Source organism: Chiloscyllium punctatum, chromosome 1, assembly GCF_047496795.1.
Source record: "Chiloscyllium punctatum isolate Juve2018m chromosome 1, sChiPun1.3, whole genome shotgun sequence".
NCBI lineage: Eukaryota > Metazoa > Chordata > Chondrichthyes > Orectolobiformes > Hemiscylliidae > Chiloscyllium > Chiloscyllium punctatum.
This window is the reverse complement of record NC_092739.1, coordinates 169,072,524-169,094,737: the sequence shown is the minus strand read 5'-3', so window position 1 is coordinate 169,094,737 and position 22,214 is coordinate 169,072,524. Positions and strand designations below refer to the sequence as shown.

The 22,214-nt window shown below is 39.1% G+C and overlaps 1 protein-coding gene across 12 annotated transcripts in view; it reads right to left on the bottom strand.

The window, feature by feature from the left end:
* LOC140481781 (rho-related BTB domain-containing protein 1-like) overlaps positions 1-22,214 on the bottom strand; it is a 742,286-nt gene that overhangs the window by 172,715 nt on the left and 547,357 nt on the right. For all 12 annotated transcript variants that reach the window (XM_072578316.1, XM_072578319.1, XM_072578321.1 and 9 more), the window contains one exon: positions 20,285-21,267. In XM_072578316.1, coding sequence (XP_072434417.1) covers positions 20,285-21,267 — 983 coding nt within the window. The remainder of the gene's footprint in view (positions 1-20,284; positions 21,268-22,214) is intronic.

Genomic DNA, 22,214 nt, shown 5'->3' with positions numbered 1-22,214 from the left:
GTAAATATCTCCTGTACCACAACGATATCAACATCTGCAAATATCATGTGTACCACACCGATAACAACATCCATAAATATCGACTGTAACTCACCGATAACAACATCTGTAAGTTTCACCTGTACCACAGCAATAACATGTGTAAATATCGCCTGTACCACACCAATAACAACATGTGTAAATATCGCTTGTACCACACCGATATCAACATCTGTAAATATCACCTATACCACACCGATATCAACATCTGTAACTATCACCTGTACCACACCGATATCAACATCTGTAAATATCGACTGTAACACACCGATAACAACATCTGTAAGTATCACCTATACCAGACCGAGAACAATATCTGTAAATATCGCCTGTACCACATCGATATTAACATCTGTAAATATCACCTGTACCACACCCATAACAACATCTGTAAATATCACCTGTAACAGACCGATAACAACATCTGTAAATATCGCCTGTACCACATCGATACCAACATCCGTAAATATCACCTGTACCACACCGATAACAACATCTGTAAGTATTGCCTGTAACACACCGATAACAACATCTGTAAATATCACCTGTACCACACCAATATCAACATCTGTAAATATCGACTGTAACACACCGATAACAACATCTGCAAGTATCACCTATACCAGACCGATAACAATATCTGTAAATATCACCTGTACCACACCGATATCAAGATCCGTAAATATCACCTGTACCACAGCGATAACAACATCTGTAAATATCGCCTGGACCACACCGATAACAACATCTGTAAATATCACCTGTACCACACCGATAACAACATCTGTAAATATCGCCAGTACCACACTGATGTTAACAACTGTAAATATCGCCTGGAACGCACCAATAAAGATATATGTAAATATCGCCTTTAACGCACCGATAACAACATCTGTAAATTTCATCTGTCACACACCGATAACAACATCTGTAAATATCGCCTGTACTACACCGATAACAACATATGTAAATATCGACTATAACACACCGATAACAACATCGGTAAGTATCATCTGTACCACACCGATAACAACATCTGTAAATATCACCTGTACCACACTGATATTAACATCTGTAAATATCGCCTGTAACACACCGATACCAATACCTGTAAGTATCGCCTGTACCACAGCGATAACAACATCTGTAAACATCGCCTCTACCACACTGATATTAACATCTGTAAATATCGACCGTAACACACCGATAACAATATCTGTAAATATCACCTGTACCACACCGATAACAACATCTGTAAACATCGCCTCTACCACACTGATATTAACATCTGTAAATATCGCCCGTAACACACCGATAACAATATCTGTAAATATTGACTGTAACACACCGATAACATGTGTATGTTTCACCTGTACCACACCGATAACAGCATCTGTAAATATCGCCTGTACTACACCGATATCAACATCTGTAAATATCACCTGTACCACACCGATATCAACATCTGTAACTATCACCTGTACCACACCGATATCAACATCTGTAACTATCACCTGTACCACACCGATATCAACATCTGTAAGTATCACCTATACCAGACCAAGAACAATATCTGTAAATATCGCCTGTACCACATCGATATTAACATCTGTAAATATCGCCTCTACCACACCGATAACAATATCTGTAAATTTCACCTGTAACACACCGATAACAACATCTGTAAATATCACCTGTACCACACCGATAACAGCTTCTGTAAATATCATCTGTGCCACACCGATAACAACATCTGTAAATTTCACCTGTAACACACCAATAACATCTGTAAATATTGCCTGTAACACACCGATGACAACATCTGTAAATATCGCATGTACCACACTGATATTAACATCTATAAATATCACCTGTACCACACCGATAACAATATCTGTAAATATCGCCTGTAACACACCGATAACAACATCTGTAAATATCGACTGCAACACACCGATAACATGTGTAAGTTTCACCTGTACCACACCAATAACAACATGTGTAAATATCGCCTGTACCACACCGATAACAACATCTGTAAACATCGCCTGTACCACACTGACATTAACAACAGTAAATATCGCCTGGAACACACCGATAACAACATCTGTAAATATCGCCATTAACACACCGATAACAACAACTGTAAATATCGCCTGTAACACACCGATAACAACAACTGTAAATATCGCCTGTAACACACCGATATCAACATCTGTAAATTTCACCTGTAACACACCGATAACAACATCTGGAAATATCACCTGTACCCCAACTATATCAACATCTGTAAATTTCACCTGTACCACACCGATATCAACATCTGTAACTATCACCTGTATCACACCGATATCAACATCTGTAAATATCGACTGTAACACACCGATAACAACATCTGTAAGTATCACCTATACCAGACCGATAACAATATCTGTAAATATTGCCTGTACCACATCGATATTAACATCTGTAAATATCACCTGCACCACACCCATAACAACATCTGTAAATATCACCTGTAACACACCGATAACAATATCTGTAAATATCGACTGTAACACACCCATAACAACATCTGTAAATATCACCTGTACGACATCGATACCAACATCCGTAAATATCACCTGTACCACACCGATAACAACATCTGTAAGTATTGCCTGTAACACACCGATAACAACATCTGTAAATATCGCCTGTACCACACTGATATTAACATCTGTAAATATCACCTGTAACACACCGATAACGATATCTGTAAATATCGCCTGTAACATACCAATAACAATATCTGTAAATATTACCTGTGCCACAGCGATAACAACATATATAAATATCGCCTGTACCACACCGATAACAACATCTGTAAATATCACCTGTACCACACCCATAACAACATCTGTAAATATAGCCTGTATAACACTGATGTTAACAACTGTAAATATCGCCTGGAACGCACCGATAAAAATATCTGTAAATATCGCCTTTAACACACCGTTAACAATATCTGTAAATATCGCCTGTAACACACCGATAACGATATCTGTAAATATCGCCTGTAACATACCGATAATAATATCTGTAAATATCACCTGTACCACACTGATATTAACATCTGTAAATATCGCCCGTAACACACCGATAACAATATCTGTAAACATCGCCTGTACCACACCGATATCAAGATCCATAAATATCACCTGTACCACACCCATAACAACATCTGTAAATATCGCCTGTACCACACCGATAACAACATCTGTAAATATAGCCTGTATAACACTGATGTTAACAACTGTAAATATCGCCTGGAACGCACCGATAAAAATATCTGTAATTAACGCCTTTAACACACCGATAACAACATCTGTAAATTTCATCTGTCACACACCGATAACAACATCTGTAAATATCGCCTGTACTACTCCGATAACAACATATGTAAATATCGACTATAACACACCGATAACAACATCAGTAAGTATCACCTGTACAACACCGATAACAACATCTGTAAATATCACCTGTACCACAACAATAACAATATCTGTAAATACTGCCTGTAACACACCGATAACAATATCTGTAAATATCACCTGTACCACACTGATATTAACATCTGTAAATATCCCCCGTAACACACCGATAACAATATCTGTAAACATCGCCTGTAACACACCGATAACAATATCTGTAAATATCACCTGTACCACACCGACAATAACATCCGTAAATATCACCTGTAACACACCGATACCAATATCTGTATGTATTGCCTGTACCACAGCGATAACAACATCTGTAAATATCGCCTCTACCACACCGATAACAATATCTGTAAATTTCACCTGTAACACACCGATAACAACATCTGTAAATATCACCTGTACCACACTGATATCAACATCTGTAAATATCGCCCGTAACACACCGATAACAATATCTGTAAACATCGCCTGTAACACACCGATAACAACATCTGTAAATATCACCTGTACCACACCGATAACAACATCCGTAAATATTGACGGCAACACACCGATAACAACATTTGTAAATATCACCTGTACCACACCGATAACAACATTTGTAAATGTCACCTGTACCACACCGATAACAACATCTGTAAATATCGCCTGTACCACACTGATAACAGCATCTGTAAATATCGCCTGTAACACACCGATAACAACATCTGTAAATATCGCCTGTACTACACCGATAACAACATCTGTAAATATCGCCTGTAACACACCGATAACAATATCTGTAAATATCGCCTGTACTACACCGATAACAACATATGTAAATATCACCTGTACCACGCTGATATCAACATCTGTAAATATCGCCTATAACACACCGATAACAATATCTGTAAATATTGCCTGTAACATACCGATAACAACATCTGTAAATATCACCTGTACCACACCGATACCAACATCTGTAAATATCACCTGTACCACACCGATACCAACATCTGTAAATATCACCTGTACCACACCAATATCAACATCTACAAATATCACCTGTACCACACTGATATTAATATCTGTAAATATCGCCTGTAACACACCGATAACGATATCTGTAAATATCGCCTATAACACACCGATAACAATATCTGTAAATATCAGCTGTACCACAGCGATAACAACATCTGTAAATAACGCCTTTAACACACCGATAACAACATCTGTAAATTTCATCTGTAACACACCGATAACAACATCTGTAAATATTGCCTGTACTACACCGACAACAACATATGTAAATATCGACTATAACACACCGATAACAACATCAGTAAGTATCACCTGTACCACACCGATAACAACATCTGTAAATATCACCTGTACCACACCGAATACAACATCTGTAAATATCGACTGTAACACACCGATAATAACATCCGTAAATATCGTCCCTACCACACCGATATTAACATCTGTAAATATTGCCTGTAACACACCGATAACAATATCTGTAAATATTGCCTGTATCACACTGATATTAACAACTGTAAATATCGCCTGGAACGCACCGATAAATATATCTGTAAATATCGCCTTTAACACACCGATAACAATATCTGTAAATATCGCCTGTAACACACCGATATCAACATCTGTAAATTTCACCTGTAACACTCCGATAACAACATCTGTAAATATCACCTGTACTACAACAATAACAATATCTGTAAATACTGCCTGTAACACACCGATAACAATATCTGTAAATATTGCCTGTACCACACTGATATTAACATCTGTAAATATCGCCTGTAACACACCGATAACAATATCTGTAAACATCGCCTGTAACACACCGATAACAATATCTGCAAACATCACCTGTAAAACACCGATAACAACTTAGAACATAGAACATAGAACATAGAAGAACACAGCGCAGTACAGGCCCTTCAGCCCTCGATGTTGCCCCGATCCAAGCCCACCTAACCTACACTAACCCACTATCCTCCATATACCTATCCAATGCCCGCTTACATACCCATAAAGAGGGAGAGTCCACTACTGCTACTGCAGGGCATTCCATGAACTTACGACTCGCTGAGTGAAGAACCTACCCCTAACATCAGTCCTATATCTACCCCCCCTTAATTTGAAGCTAAGCCCCCTTGTAATAGCTGACTCCATACTTCTGCAAATATCATCTGTACCACACTGATAACAACATCCGTAAATATCGACTGTAACTCACCGATAACATCTGTAAATATCACCTGTACCACATCAATAACAACATCTGTAAATATCACCTGTACCACACTGATAACAACATCCGTAAATATCGACTGTAACTCACTGATAACATCTGTAAATATCACCTGTACCACACCAATAACAACATCTGTAAATATCTCCTGTACCACAACGATATCAACATCTGCAAATATCATGTGTACCACACCGATAACAACATCCATAAATATCGACTGTAACTCACCGATAACAACATCTGTAAGTTTCACCTGTACCACAGCAATAACATGTGTAAATATCGCCTGTACCACACCAATAACAACATGTGTAAATATCGCTTGTACCACACCGATATCAACATCTGTAAATATCACCTGTACCACACCGATATCAACATCTGTAACTATCACCTGTACCACACCGATATCAACATCTGTAAATATCGACTGTAACACACCGATAACAACATCTGTAAGTATCACCTATACCAGACCGAGAACAATATCTGTAAATATCGCCTGTACCACATCGATATTAACATCTGTAAATATCACCTGTAACAGACCGATAACAACATCTGTAAATATCGCCTGTACCACATCGATACCAACATCCGTAAATATCACCTGTACCACACCGATAACAACATCTGTAAGTATTGCCTGTAACACACCGATAACAACATCTGTAAATATCACCTGTACCACACCAATATCAACATCTGTAAATATCGACTGTAACACACCGATAACAACATCTGCAAGTATCACCTATACCAGACCGATAACAATATCTGTAAATATCACCTGTACCACACCGATATCAAGATCCGTAAATATCACCTGTACCACAGCGATAACAACATCTGTAAATATCGCCTGGACCACACCGATAACAACATCTGTAAATATCACCTGTACCACACCGATAACAACATCTGTAAATATCGCCAGTACCACACTGATGTTAACAACTGTAAATATCGCCTGGAACGCACCAATAAAGATATATGTAAATATCGCCTTTAACGCACCGATAACAACATCTGTAAATTTCATCTGTCACACACCGATAACAACATCTGTAAATATCGCCTGTACTACACCGATAACAACATATGTAAATATCGACTATAACACACCGATAACAACATCGGTAAGTATCATCTGTACCACACCGATAACAACATCTGTAAATATCACCTGTACCACACTGATATTAACATCTGTAAATATCGCCTGTAACACACCGATACCAATACCTGTAAGTATCGCCTGTACCACAGCGATAACAACATCTGTAAACATCGCCTCTACCACACTGATATTAACATCTGTAAATATCGACCGTAACACACCGATAACAATATCTGTAAATATCACCTGTACCACACCGATAACAACATCTGTAAACATCGCCTCTACCACACTGATATTAACATCTGTAAATATCGCCCGTAACACACCGATAACAATATCTGTAAATATCACCTGTACCACACCGATATCAACATCTGTAAATATCACCTGTACCACACCGACAATAACATCAGTAAATATCACCTGTACCACACCGATAACAACATCTGTAAATATTGACTGTAACACACCGATAACATGTGTATGTTTCACCTGTACCACACCGATAACAGCATCTGTAAATATCGCCTGTACTACACCGATATCAACATCTGTAAATATCACCTGTACCACACCGATATCAACATCTGTAACTATCACCTGTACCACACCGATATCAACATCTGTAACTATCACCTGTACCACACCGATATCAACATCTGTAAGTATCACCTATACCAGACCAAGAACAATATCTGTAAATATCGCCTGTACCACATCGATATTAACATCTGTAAATATCGCCTCTACCACACCGATAACAATATCTGTAAATTTCACCTGTAACACACCGATAACAACATCTGTAAATATCACCTGTACCACACCGATAACAGCTTCTGTAAATATCATCTGTACCACACCGATAACAACATCTGTAAATTTCACCTGTAACACACCAATAACATCTGTAAATATTGCCTGTAACACACCGATAACACCATCTGTAAATATCACCTGTAGCACGGCGATAACACCATCTGTAAATATCACCTGTAGCACGGCGATAACACCATCTGTAAATATCACCTGTACCACACCAATAACAACATCTGTAAATATCTCCTGTACCACAACGATATCAACATCTGCAAATATCACGTGTACCACACCGATAACAACATCCGTAAATATCGACTGTAACTCACCGATAACAACATCTGTAAGTTTCACCTGTACCACAGCAATAACATGTGTAAATATCGCCTGTACCACACCAATAACAACATGTGTAAATATCGCTTGTACCACACCGATATCAACATCTGTAAATATCACCTGTACCACACCGATATCAACATCTGTAACTATCACCCGTACCACACCGATATCAACATCTGTAAATATCGACTGTAACACACCGATAACAACATCTGTAAGTATCACCTATACCAGACCGAGAACAATATCTGTAAATATTGCCTGTACCACATCGATATTAACATCTGTAAATATCACCTGTACCACACCCATAACAACATCTGTAAATATCACCTGTAACAGACCGATAACAACATCTGTAAATATCGCCTGTACCACATCGATACCAACATCCGTAAATATCACCTGTACCACACCGATAACAACATCTGTAAGTATTGCCTGTAACACACCGATAACAACATCTGTAAATATCACCTGTACCACACCAATATCAACATCTGTAAATATCGACTGTAACACACCGATAACAACATCTGCAAGTATCACCTATACCAGACCGATAACAATATCTGTAAATATCACCTGTACCACACCGATATCAAGATCCGTAAATATCACCTGTACCACAGCGATAACAACATCTGTAAATATCGCCTGGACCACACCGATAACAACATCTGTAAATATCACCTGTACCACACCGATAACAACATCTGTAAATATCGCCAGTACCACACTGATGTTAACAACTGTAAATATCGCCTGGAACGCACCAATAAAAATATCTGTAAATATCGCCTTTAACGCACCGATAACAACATCTGTAAATTTCATCTGTCACACACCGATAACAACATCTGTAAATATCGCCTGTACTACACCGATAACAACATATGTAAATATCGACTATAACACACCGATAACAACATCGGTAAGTATCATCTGTACCACACCGATAACAACATCTGTAAATATCACCTGTACCACACTGATATTAACATCTGTAAATATCGCCTGTAACACACCGATACCAATACCTGTAAGTATCGCCTGTACCACAGCGATAACAACATCTGTAAACATCGCCTCTACCACACTGATATTAACATCTGTAAATATCGCCCGTAACACACCGATAACAATATCTGTAAATATCACCTGTACCACACCGATATCAACATCTGTAAATATCACCTGTACCACACCGACAATAACATCAGTAAATATCACCTGTACCACACCGATAACAACATCTGTAAATATTGACTGTAACACACCGATAACATGTGTATGTTTCACCTGTACCACACCGATAACAGCATCTGTAAATATCGCCTGTACTACACCGATATCAACATCTGTAAATATCACCTGTACCACACCGATATCAACATCTGTAACTATCACCTGTACCACACCGATATCAACATCTGTAACTATCACCTGTACCACACCGATATCAACATCTGTAAGTATCACCTATACCAGACCAAGAACAATATCTGTAAATATCGCCTGTACCACATCGATATTAACATCTGTAAATATCGCCTCTACCACACCGATAACAATATCTGTAAATTTCACCTGTAACACACCGATAACAACATCTGTAAATATCACCTGTACCACACCGATAACAGCTTCTGTAAATATCATCTGTGCCACACCGATAACAACATCTGTAAATTTCACCTGTAACACACCAATAACATCTGTAAATATTGCCTGTAACACACCGATGACAACATCTGTAAATATCGCATGTACCACACTGATATTAACATCTATAAATATCACCTGTACCACACCGATAACAATATCTGTAAATATCGCCTGTAACACACCGATAACAACATCTGTAAATATCGACTGCAACACACCGATAACATGTGTAAGTTTCACCTGTACCACACCAATAACAACATGTGTAAATATCGCCTGTACCACACCGATAACAACATCTGTAAATATCGCCTGTACCACACTGACATTAACAACAGTAAATATCGCCTGGAACACACCGATAACAACATCTGTAAATATCGCCATTAACACACCGATAACAACAACTGTAAATATCGCCTGTAACACACCGATAACAACAACTGTAAATATCGCCTGTAACACACCGATATCAACATCTGTAAATTTCACCTGTAACACACCGATAACAACATCTGGAAATATCACCTGTACCCCAACGATATCAACATCTGTAAATATCACCTGTACCACACCGATAACAACATCTGTAAATATCGACTGTAACACGCCGATAACATGTGTATGTTTCACCTGTACCACACCAATAACAACATGTGTAAATATCGCCTGTACCACACCAATAACAACACGTGTAAATATCGAATGTACCACACCGATATCAACATCTGTAAATATCACCTGTACCACACCGATATCAACATCTGTAACTATCACCTGTACCACACTGATATCAACATCTGTAAATATCGACTGTAACACACCGATAACAACATCTGTAAGTATCACCTATACCAGACCGAGAACAATATCTGTAAATATCGCCTGTACCATATCGATATTAACATCTGTAAATATCGCCTGTACCACACCGATAACAATATCTGTAAATATCGACTGTACCACACTGATATCAACATCTGTAAATATCGCCCGTAACACACCGATAACAATATCTGTAAACATCGCCTGTAACACACCGATAACAACATCTGTAAATATCACCTGTACCACACCGATAACAACATCTGTAAATATCACCTGTACCACACTGACAATAACATCCGTAAATATCACCTGTACCACACCGATATCAACATCTGTAAATTTCACCTGTAACACACCAATAACATCTGTAAATATTGCCTGTAACACACCGATGACAACATCTGTAAATATCGCCTGTACCACACCGATAACAACATCTGTAAATACCACCTGCACCACACAGGCACCAACATCTGTAAGTATCGCCTGTACCACACCGATAAAAACTTCTATAAATATCACCTGTACTACACCGATAACAACATCTGCAAATATCGCCTGTAACACACCGATAACCCTATCTGTAAATATCGCCTGTAACACACCGATAACCATATCTGTAAATATCGCCTGTAACACACCAATATAAACATCTGTAAATTTCACCTGTAACACACCGATAACAACATCTGTAAATATCACCTGTCCTACACCGATAACATCTGTAAATATTGCCTGTAACACACCGATAACAATATCTGTAAATATTGCCTGTACCACATTGATATTAACATCTGTAAATATCGACTGTAACACACCGATAACATGTGTAAGTTTCACCTGTACCACACCAATAACAACATGTGTAAATATCGCCTGTACCACACCGATAATAACATCTGTAAATATCGCCTGTATCACACTGATATTAACAACTGTAAATATCGCCTGTACCACACCGATAATAACATCCGTAAATATCGTCCCTACCACACCGATATTAACATCTGTAAATATCGCCTGTAACACACCGATAACAATATCTGTAAATATTGCCTGTATCACACTGATATTAACAACTGTAAATATCGCCTGGACGCACCGATAAATATATCTGTAAATATCGCCTTGAACACACAGTTAACAATATCTGTAAATATCGCCTGTAACACACCGATATCAACATCTGTAAATTTTACCTGTAACACTCCGATAACAACATCTGTAAATATCACCTGTACTACAACAATAACATCTGTAAATATTGCCTGTAACACACCGATAACATGTGTAAGTTTCACCTGTACCACACAAATAACAACATGTGTAAATATCGCCTGTACCACACCAATAACAACATGTGTAAATATCGCTTGTACCACACCGATATCAACATCTGTAAATATCACCTGTACCACACCGATATCCACATCTGTAACTATCACCTGTAACACACCGATAACAACATCTGTAAGTATCACCTATACCAGACCAAGAACAATATCTGTAAATATCGCCTGTACCACATCGATATTAACATCTCTAAATATCGCCTCTACCACACCGATAACAATATCTGTAAATATCGACTGTACCACACTGATATCAACATCTGTAAATATCGCCCGTAACACACCAATAACAATATCTGTAAACATCGCCTGTAACACACCGATAACAACATCTGTAAATATCACCTGTACCACACCGATAACAACATCTGTAAATATCACCTGTACCACACCGACAATAACATCCGTAAATATCACCTGTACCACACCGATATCAACATCTGTAAATTTCACCAGTAACACACCAATAACATCTGTAAATATTGCCTGTAAAACACCGATGACAACATCTGTAAATATCGCCTGTACCACACCGATAACAACATCTGCAAATACCACCTGCACCACACAGACACCAACATCTGTAAGTATCGCCTGTACCACACCAATAACAACTTCTATAAATATCGCCTGTACTACACCGATAACCCTATCTGTAAAAATCGCCTGTAACACACCGATAACCATATCTGTAAATATCGCCTGTAACACACCAATATAAACATCTGTAAATTTCACCTGTAACACACCGATAACAACATCTGTAAATATCACCTGTCCTACACCGATAACAACATCTGTAAATATCACCTGTAACACACCGATAACAATATCTGTAAATATTGCCTGTACCACACTGATATTAACATCTGTAAATATCACCTGTAACACACTGATAACTATATATGTAAACATCGCCTGTAACACACCGATAACGCTGGTAAATATCGCCTGTACCACACCGATAACAACATCTGTAAATATCGCCTGTACCACACCGATAACAACATATGTAAATATCGCCTGTAACACACTGATTTTAACAACTGTAAATATCGCCTGGAACACACCGATAACAATATCTGTAAATATCGCCTGTAATACACCGATATCAACATCTGTAAATTTCACCTGTAACACACAGATAACAACATCTGTAAATATCACCTGTACCACACCGATAGCAACATCTGTAAATATCGACTGTAACACACCGATAACATGTGTAAGTTTCACCTGTACCACACCAATAACAACATGTGTAAATATCGCCTGTACCACACCGATAATAACATCTGTAAATATCGCCTGTATCACACTGATATTAACAACTGTAAATATCGCCTGTACCACACCGATAATAACATCCGTAAATATCGTCCCTACCACACCGATATTAACATCTGTAAATATTGCCTGTAACACACCGATAACAATATCTGTAAATATTGCCTGTATCACACTGATATTAACAACTGTAAATATCGCCTGGACGCACCGATAAATATATCTGTAAATATCGCCTTTAACACACCGATAACAATATCTGTAAATATCGCCTGTAACACACCGATATCAACATCTGTAAATTTTACCTGTAACACTCCGATAACAACATCTGTAAATATCACCTGTACTACAACAATAACATCTGTAAATATTGCCTGTAACACACTGATAACAATATCTGTAAATATTGCCTGTACCACACTGATATTAACATCTGTAAACATCGCCTGTAACACACCGATAACAATATCTGCAAACATCACCTGTAACACACCGATAACAACTTCTGCAAATATCATCTGTACCACACTGAAAACAACATCCGTAAATATCGACTGTAACTCACCGATAACAACATCTGTAAATATCACCTGTACCACACCAATAACAACATCTGTAAATATCACCGGTACCACAACGATATCAACATCTGCAAATATCACCTGTACCACACCGATAACAACATCCGTAAATATCGACTTTAATTCACCGATAACAACATCTGTAAGTTTCACCTGTACCACACCAATAACAACATGTGTAAATATCGCCTGTACCACACCAATAACAACATGTGAAAATATCGCTTGTACCACACCGATATCAACATCTGTAAATATCACCTGTACCACACAGATATCAACATCTGTAACTATCACCTGTACCACACCGATATCAACATCTGTAAATATCGACTGTAACACACCGATAACAACATCTGTAAGTATCACCTATACCAGACCGAGAACAATATCTGTAAATATCGCCTGTACCACATCAATATTAACATCTGTAAATATCACCTGTAACACACCGATAACAATATCTGTAAATATCGCCTGTAACATACCAATAACAATATCTGTAAATATCACCTGTACCACACCGATATCAAGATCCGTAAATATCACCTGTGCCACAGCGATAACAACATCTGTAAATATCGCCTGTACCACACCGATAACAACATCTGTAAATATCACCTGTACCACATCCATAACAACATCTGTAAATATAGCCTGTATAACACTGATGTTAACAACTGTAAATATCGCCTGGAACGCACCGATAAAAATATCTGTAAATATCGCCTTTAACACTCCGATAACAATATCTGTAAATATCGTCTTTAACACACCCATAACAACATCTGTAAATATCACCTGTACCACACCGATATCAATATCTGTAAATATCACCTGTACCACACCGATAACAACATCTGCAAATATCACCAGTACTACACCGATAACAACATATGTAAATATCGACTATAACACACCGATAAAAACATCGGTAAGTATCACCTGTACCACACCGATAACAACATCTGTAAATATCACCTGTACCACACCAATAACATTTGTAAATTTCACCTGTAACACACCGATAACAACATCTGTAAATTTCACCTGTAACACACCGATAACAACATCTGTAAGTATCGCCTGTAACACACTGATAACAACATCTGTAAATATCACCTGTACCACACCGACAATAACATCCGTAAATATCGCCTGTAACACACCGATACCAATATCTGTAAGTATCGCCTGTACCACAGCGTAACAACATCTGTAAATATCGCCTCTACCACACCGATATCAACATCTGTAAATATCACCTGTACCACACCGATAACAACATCTGTAAATATCGCCCGTAACACACCGATAACAATATCTGTAAACATCGCCTGTAACACACCGACAATAACATCCGTAAATATCACCTGTACCACACCGATATCAACATCTGAAAATTTCACCTGCAACACACCGATAACATCTGTAAATATTGCCTGTAACACACCGATGACAACATCTGTAAATATCGCCTGTAACACACCGATAACAATATCTGTAAATATCGCCTGTACCACACCGATATCAACATCTGTAAATATCACCTGTACCACACCGACAATAACATCTGTAAATATCGCCTGTACCACACCGATAACAACATCTGTAAATATCACCTGTACTACACCGATAACAATATCTGTAAATATCACCTGTACCACACCCATAAGACCATCTGTAAATATCACCTGTACCAAACCGATAACAACATCTGTAAATATCACCTGCACCACCCCGATAACAGCATCTGTAAATATCACCTGTACCACACCGATAACAACATCTGTAAATATCACCTGTACCACACCGATAACAACATCTGTAAATATCACCTGTACCACACCGATAACAACATCTGTAAATATCACCTGTACCACACCGATAACAACATCTGTAAATATCACCTGTACCACACCGATAACACTATCTGTAAATATCACCTGCACCACCCTGATAATAACATCTGTAAATATCACCTGTACCACACTGATAACAACATCTGTAAATATCACCTGTACCACACCGATAACAACATCTGTAAATATTGCCTGTACCACATCGATAACAACATCTGTAAATATCACTTGTACCACACAGATAACAACATCTGTAAATATCACCTGCACCACACCGATAACAACATCTGTAAATATCACCTGTAGCACGGCGATAACACCATCTGTAAATATCACCTGTACCACACCGATAACAACATCTGTAAATATCACCTGTACCACACCGATAACAACATCTGTAAGTATCACCTGTACCACACCGATAACATCTGTAATATCACCTGTACCACACCGATAACAACATCTGTAAGTATCACCTGTACCACACCGATAACATCTGTAATATCACCTGTACCACACCGATAACAACATCTGTAAGTATCACCTGTACCACACCGATAACATCTGTAATATCACCTGTACCACACCGATAACAACATCTGTAAATATCACCTGTACCACACCGATAACAACATCTGTAAATATCACCTGTACCACACCGATAACAACATCTGTAAATATCACCTGTACCACACCGATAACACCATCTGTAAATATCACCTGTACCACACCGATAACAATATCTGTAAATATCACCTGTACCACACCGATAACAACATCTGTAAGTATCACCTGTACCACACCGATAACAACATCTGTAAATATCACCTGTACCACACCGATAACAACATCTGTAAATATCACCTGTACCACACCGATAACAACATCTGTAAATATCACCTGTACCACACCGATAACAACATCTGTAAATATCACCTGTACCACACCGATAACAATATCTGTAAGTATCACCTGTACCACACCGATAACACCATCTGTAAATATCACCTGTACCACACCGATAACAACATCTGTAAGTATCACCTGTACCACACCGATAACACCATCTGTAAATATCACCTGTACCACACCGATAACACCATCTGTAAATATCACCTGTACCACAGCGATATCAACATCTGTAAATATCACCTGTACCACACCGATAACACCATCTGTAAATATCACCTGTACCACACCGATAACAACATCTGTAAGTATCACCTGTACCACACCGATAACAACATCTGTAAATATCACCTGTACCACACCGATAACACCATCTGTAAATATCACCTGTACCACACTGATATCAACATCTGTAAATATCACCTGTACCACACCGATAACACCATCTGTAAATATCACCTGTACCACAGCGATATCAACATCTGTAAATATCACCTGTACCACACCGATAACACCATCTGTAAATATCACCTGTACCACAGCGATATCAACATCTGTAAATATCACCTGTACCACACCGATAACACCATCTGTAAATATCACCTGTACCACACTGATATCACCATCTGTAAATATCACCTGTACCACACCGATAACAACATCTGTAAATATCACCTGTGCCACACCGATAACATCTGTAATATCACCTGTACCACACCGATAACAACATCTGTAAATATCACCTGTACCACACCGATAACACCATCTGTAAATATCACCTGTACCACACTGATATCAACATCTGTAAATATCACCTGTACCACACCGATAACACCATCTGTAAATATCACCTGTACCACAGCGATATCAACATCTGTAAATATCACCTGTACCACACCGATAACACCATCTGTAAATATCACCTGTACCACAGCGATATCAACATCTGTAAATATCACCTGTACCACACCGATAACACCATCTGTAAATATCACCTGTACCACACTGATATCACCATCTGTAAATATCACCTGTACCACACCGATAACACCATCTGTAAATATCACCTGTACCACACCGATAACAACATCTGTAAATATCACCTGTACCACACCGATAACACCATCTGTAAATATCACCTGTACCACAGCGATATCAACATCTGTAAATATCACCTGTACCACACCGATAACACCATCTGTAAATATCACCTGTACCACACTGATATCACCATCTGTAAATATCACCTGTGCCACACCGATAACAACATCTGTAAATATCACCTGTACCACACCGATAACACCATCTGTAAATATCACCTGTACCACACCGATAACAACATCTGTAAGTATCACCTGTACCACACTGATAACAACATCTGTAAATATCACCTGTACCACACCGATAACAACATCTGTAAATATCGCCTGTACCACATCGATAACAACATCTGTAAATATCACTTGTACCACACAGATAACAACATCTGTAAATATCACCTGCACCACCCCGATAACAACATCTGTAAATATCACCTGTACCACACCGATAACAACATCTGTAAATATCACCTGTACCACACCGATAACAACATCTGTAAATATCACCTGTAGCACGGCGATAACACCATCTGTAAATATCACCTGTACCACACCGATAACAACATCTGTAAATATCACCTGTACCACACCGATAACAACATCTGTAAGTATCACCTGTACCACACCGATAACATCTGTAATATCACCTGTACCACACCGATAACAACATCTGTAAGTATCACCTGTACCACACCGATAACATCTGTAATATCACCTGTACCACACCGATAACAACATCTGTAAGTATCACCTGTACCACACCGATAACATCTGTAATATCACCTGTACCACACCGATAACAACATCTGTAAATATCACCTGTACCACACCGATAACAACATCTGTAAATATCACCTGTACCACACCGATAACACCATCTGTAAATATCACCTGTACCACACCGATAACAATATCTGTAAATATCACCTGTACCACACCGATAACAACATCTGTAAGTATCACCTGTACCACACCGATAACAACATCTGTAAATATCACCTGTACCACACCGATAACAACATCTGTAAATATCACCTGTACCACACCGATAACATCTGTAAATATCACCTGTACCACACCGATAACAATATCTGTAAGTATCACCTGTACCACACCGATAACACCATCTGTAAATATCACCTGTACCACACCGATAACAACATCTGTAAGTATCACCTGTACCACACCGATAACACCATCTGTAAATATCACCTGTACCACACCGATAACACCATCTGTAAATATCACCTGTACCACAGCGATATCAACATCTGTAAATATCACCTGTACCACACCGATAACACCATCTGTAAATATCACCTGTACCACACCGATAACAACATCTGTAAATATCACCTGTACCACACCGATAACACCATCTGTAAATATCACCTGTACCACACCGATATCAACATCTGTAAATATCACCTGTACCACACCGATAACACCATCTGTAAATATCACCTGTACCACAGCGATATCAACATCTGTAAATATCACCTGTACCACACCGATAACACCATCTGTAAATATCACCTGTACCACAGCGATATCAACATCTGTAAATATCACCTGTACCACACCGATAACACCATCTGTAAATATCACCTGTACCACACTGATATCACCATCTGTAAATATCACTTGTACCACACCGATAACAACATCTGTAAATATCACCTGTGCCACACCGATAACATCTGTAATATCACCTGTACCACACCGATAACAACATCTGTAAATATCACCTGTACCACACCGATAACACCATCTGTAAATATCACCTGTACCACACTGGTATCAACATCTGTAAATATCACCTGTACCACACCGATAACACCATCTGTAAATATCACCTGTACCACAGCGATATCAACATCTGTAAATATCACCTGTACCACACCGATAACACCATCTGTAAATATCACCTGTACCACAGCGATATCAACATCTGTAAATATCGACTGTAACACACCGATAACAACATCTGTAAGTATCACCTGTACCACACCGATAACACCATCTGTAAATATCACCTGTACCACACCGATAACAACATCTGTAAGTATCACCTGTACCACACCGATAACACCATCTGTAAATATCACCTGTACCACACCGATAACAACATCTGTAAATATCGACTGTAACACACCGATAACACCATCTGTAAATATCACCTGTACCACACCGATAACAACATCTGTAAGTATCACCTGGCTCTCACCAGCAACCTGCACAACCCATGAAAGAATACATTTTATTAAAAATTCTCATGTTCTGCCTCACTTCAACCTGAGACCGATATTTGTCTCTGCTGGCACTGCTGAATCGTCACTTGTCCCGGATAAAAGCAAAATTACTGCAGATGCTGGAATCTGAAACCAAAAGAGAAAGTGCTGGAAAATCTTAGCAGGTCTGGCAGCATCTGCAAGGAGAGAAAAGAGCTTTGACAAAAGGTCAGTTAGATTCGAAATGTCAGCTCTTTTCTCTCCTTCCAGATGCTGCCAGACCTACTGAGACTTTCCAGCATTTTCTCTTTTGGTGTCACTTGTCCCTGGTTTGTTTCCAGTAGTGGACAGCATTTCCACATCACAAATACTTCCCATGGCCCCAGTCATACCTGAAAAGGTCCCCTTTAAGAGGAACTCTTTGATCCTGTTGGTACGTCGCACGTGGAAGGCTTTTGTGATTTCCTGGTTCATAAAACTCTCCTTATTCAGTACATTAGCAACCATCATCCTCAAGTCAAATACTTCCAAGATCTCAGCAATGACAGCAACCTCGATCAGATCCACTTGGGTCTCATTCAAATAGCCTGTGTACAGATATTCGAGTACAGTCTGGAACGGCTTTTTCTGGATCAGGTAGTCCATGGTTACAACAGTCATATATCGATCTCTTCCAGTCACCGGATCTTCTATGTAATCCAAATGAATGGTCAGAAAGCCCCTTGCCCACTTGCTGAGCTGCTTCCCATGCTTTAAGGCCACTTGGATCATTCTCTCATGGTCTGTCGGGTTCACAGTCTCATTGCTATTTGAAGTTCTCAGTGATACTGGTGGGTTCTTTACAATAATACTGTCATCCACTCTGAGGTTCTTGGTGTTACCTGCCTGCTCTTTTCTGTGTGTTCTCTTTCCTGTATCATCTGCCTCTTTCTCTCCATCCATGCAAGGCTTTTGCATTAATTCTATACTGAACAGGTCATAGAACTTGGAAGAGGAAGTGGCCAAGTACACTCTGTGAGCGAAGATCTGCTGCCCATCATGAAGAATGAAGGTGACATCAGGACAAACAGGAGTTGAAAAGAGAGTTGCTGGTGTTTCACCACCCAATAAAAGGGTCTCTGGGACACTGATCACAACGGGAGGGGGTTTGGGAGGGAGGAAAGGAGCCTGAAGCAGAGGCTTTTGGACTTTCTTAAGGTGTGACTTCCAGAAATGCAGATGGCGTCTTGCAGTGAGTGCTGCCCGGATTGAATTGTCAAAGACGTCTTTGATCCCAAACTGCGCAACCACACTGGTCTCATAGTAAGGAATACCAAGCTCCTGCGCAATCTGCTGGCCATCCTCTGGTCGGAGAATATCTGTGGTTTTGATGGGTCTAAAGAGATAAATTAGCACTTAATCCCAATAAGAATGAGACATCAATCTCACTAGCTACTTAAACATTCAATAGCTATGTAAAGCAATAGTGTGTAACCACCCAGTCAAGGCAGACATAACCATTCTGCAGGATCTCCAACTCAACTGTTCTGAAGGAGTTTCCCATTTTGTCAGAGCTGAGGGGACTTAATCTTTGGAATTGTCTTCCACTGTGAACAGTGGAGGCAATGTCATTGACTGAGTTCGGGTTTTGATCAATGAGGGAGCCCAGGCTGATGGGGGTTAGACAGGAATGTGGTGTACTAGCTGACTGAATTGTAGAGGAGGCTTGGTGGGGAGTGGGCTGAACGGCTGACTCCTTCTGCCATTGTTTCAATTTATTCTTTGATGGGATGTTGGCATGGCTGACAGGAAATTCCTGTGAACCTGCAAGAATCAATCTAAAGGTGGTTGAGAAATTGACTTATTAAAAATGGTCAAAATCTTGCAATAGAGATGGAGGGAAGGATGCATGTTTAATAAGAGAGTGGATATTGTGACAACTTTATGAATTGTTTATAATTAAACCATTTCACTGAATCACAGAATTATCAGAGTGCAGATGAAGGCCATTTTGCCCGTGATATCAGGTCTGGCCCTCTTTGTGCCAATCTCTTGTTTTTATCCCTGTAACACTGCCCAATGTTTCTATTCAAATACCCATCCAATGCTCTCTTGAATGGGTAAAAAAAAAACGACTGCAGATGCTGGAAACCAGATTCTAAATTAGTGTGGTGCTGGAAAAGCACAGCAGATCAGGCAGCATCCGAGGAGCAGGAAAATCAACGTTTAGGGCAAAAGCCCTTCATCAGGAATAAAGGCAAGAAGCCTCCAGGGTGGAGAGATAAATGAGAGGGGGGTGGGGGTGGGGAGAAGGTAGCATAGAGTACAATAGGTGAGTGAGGG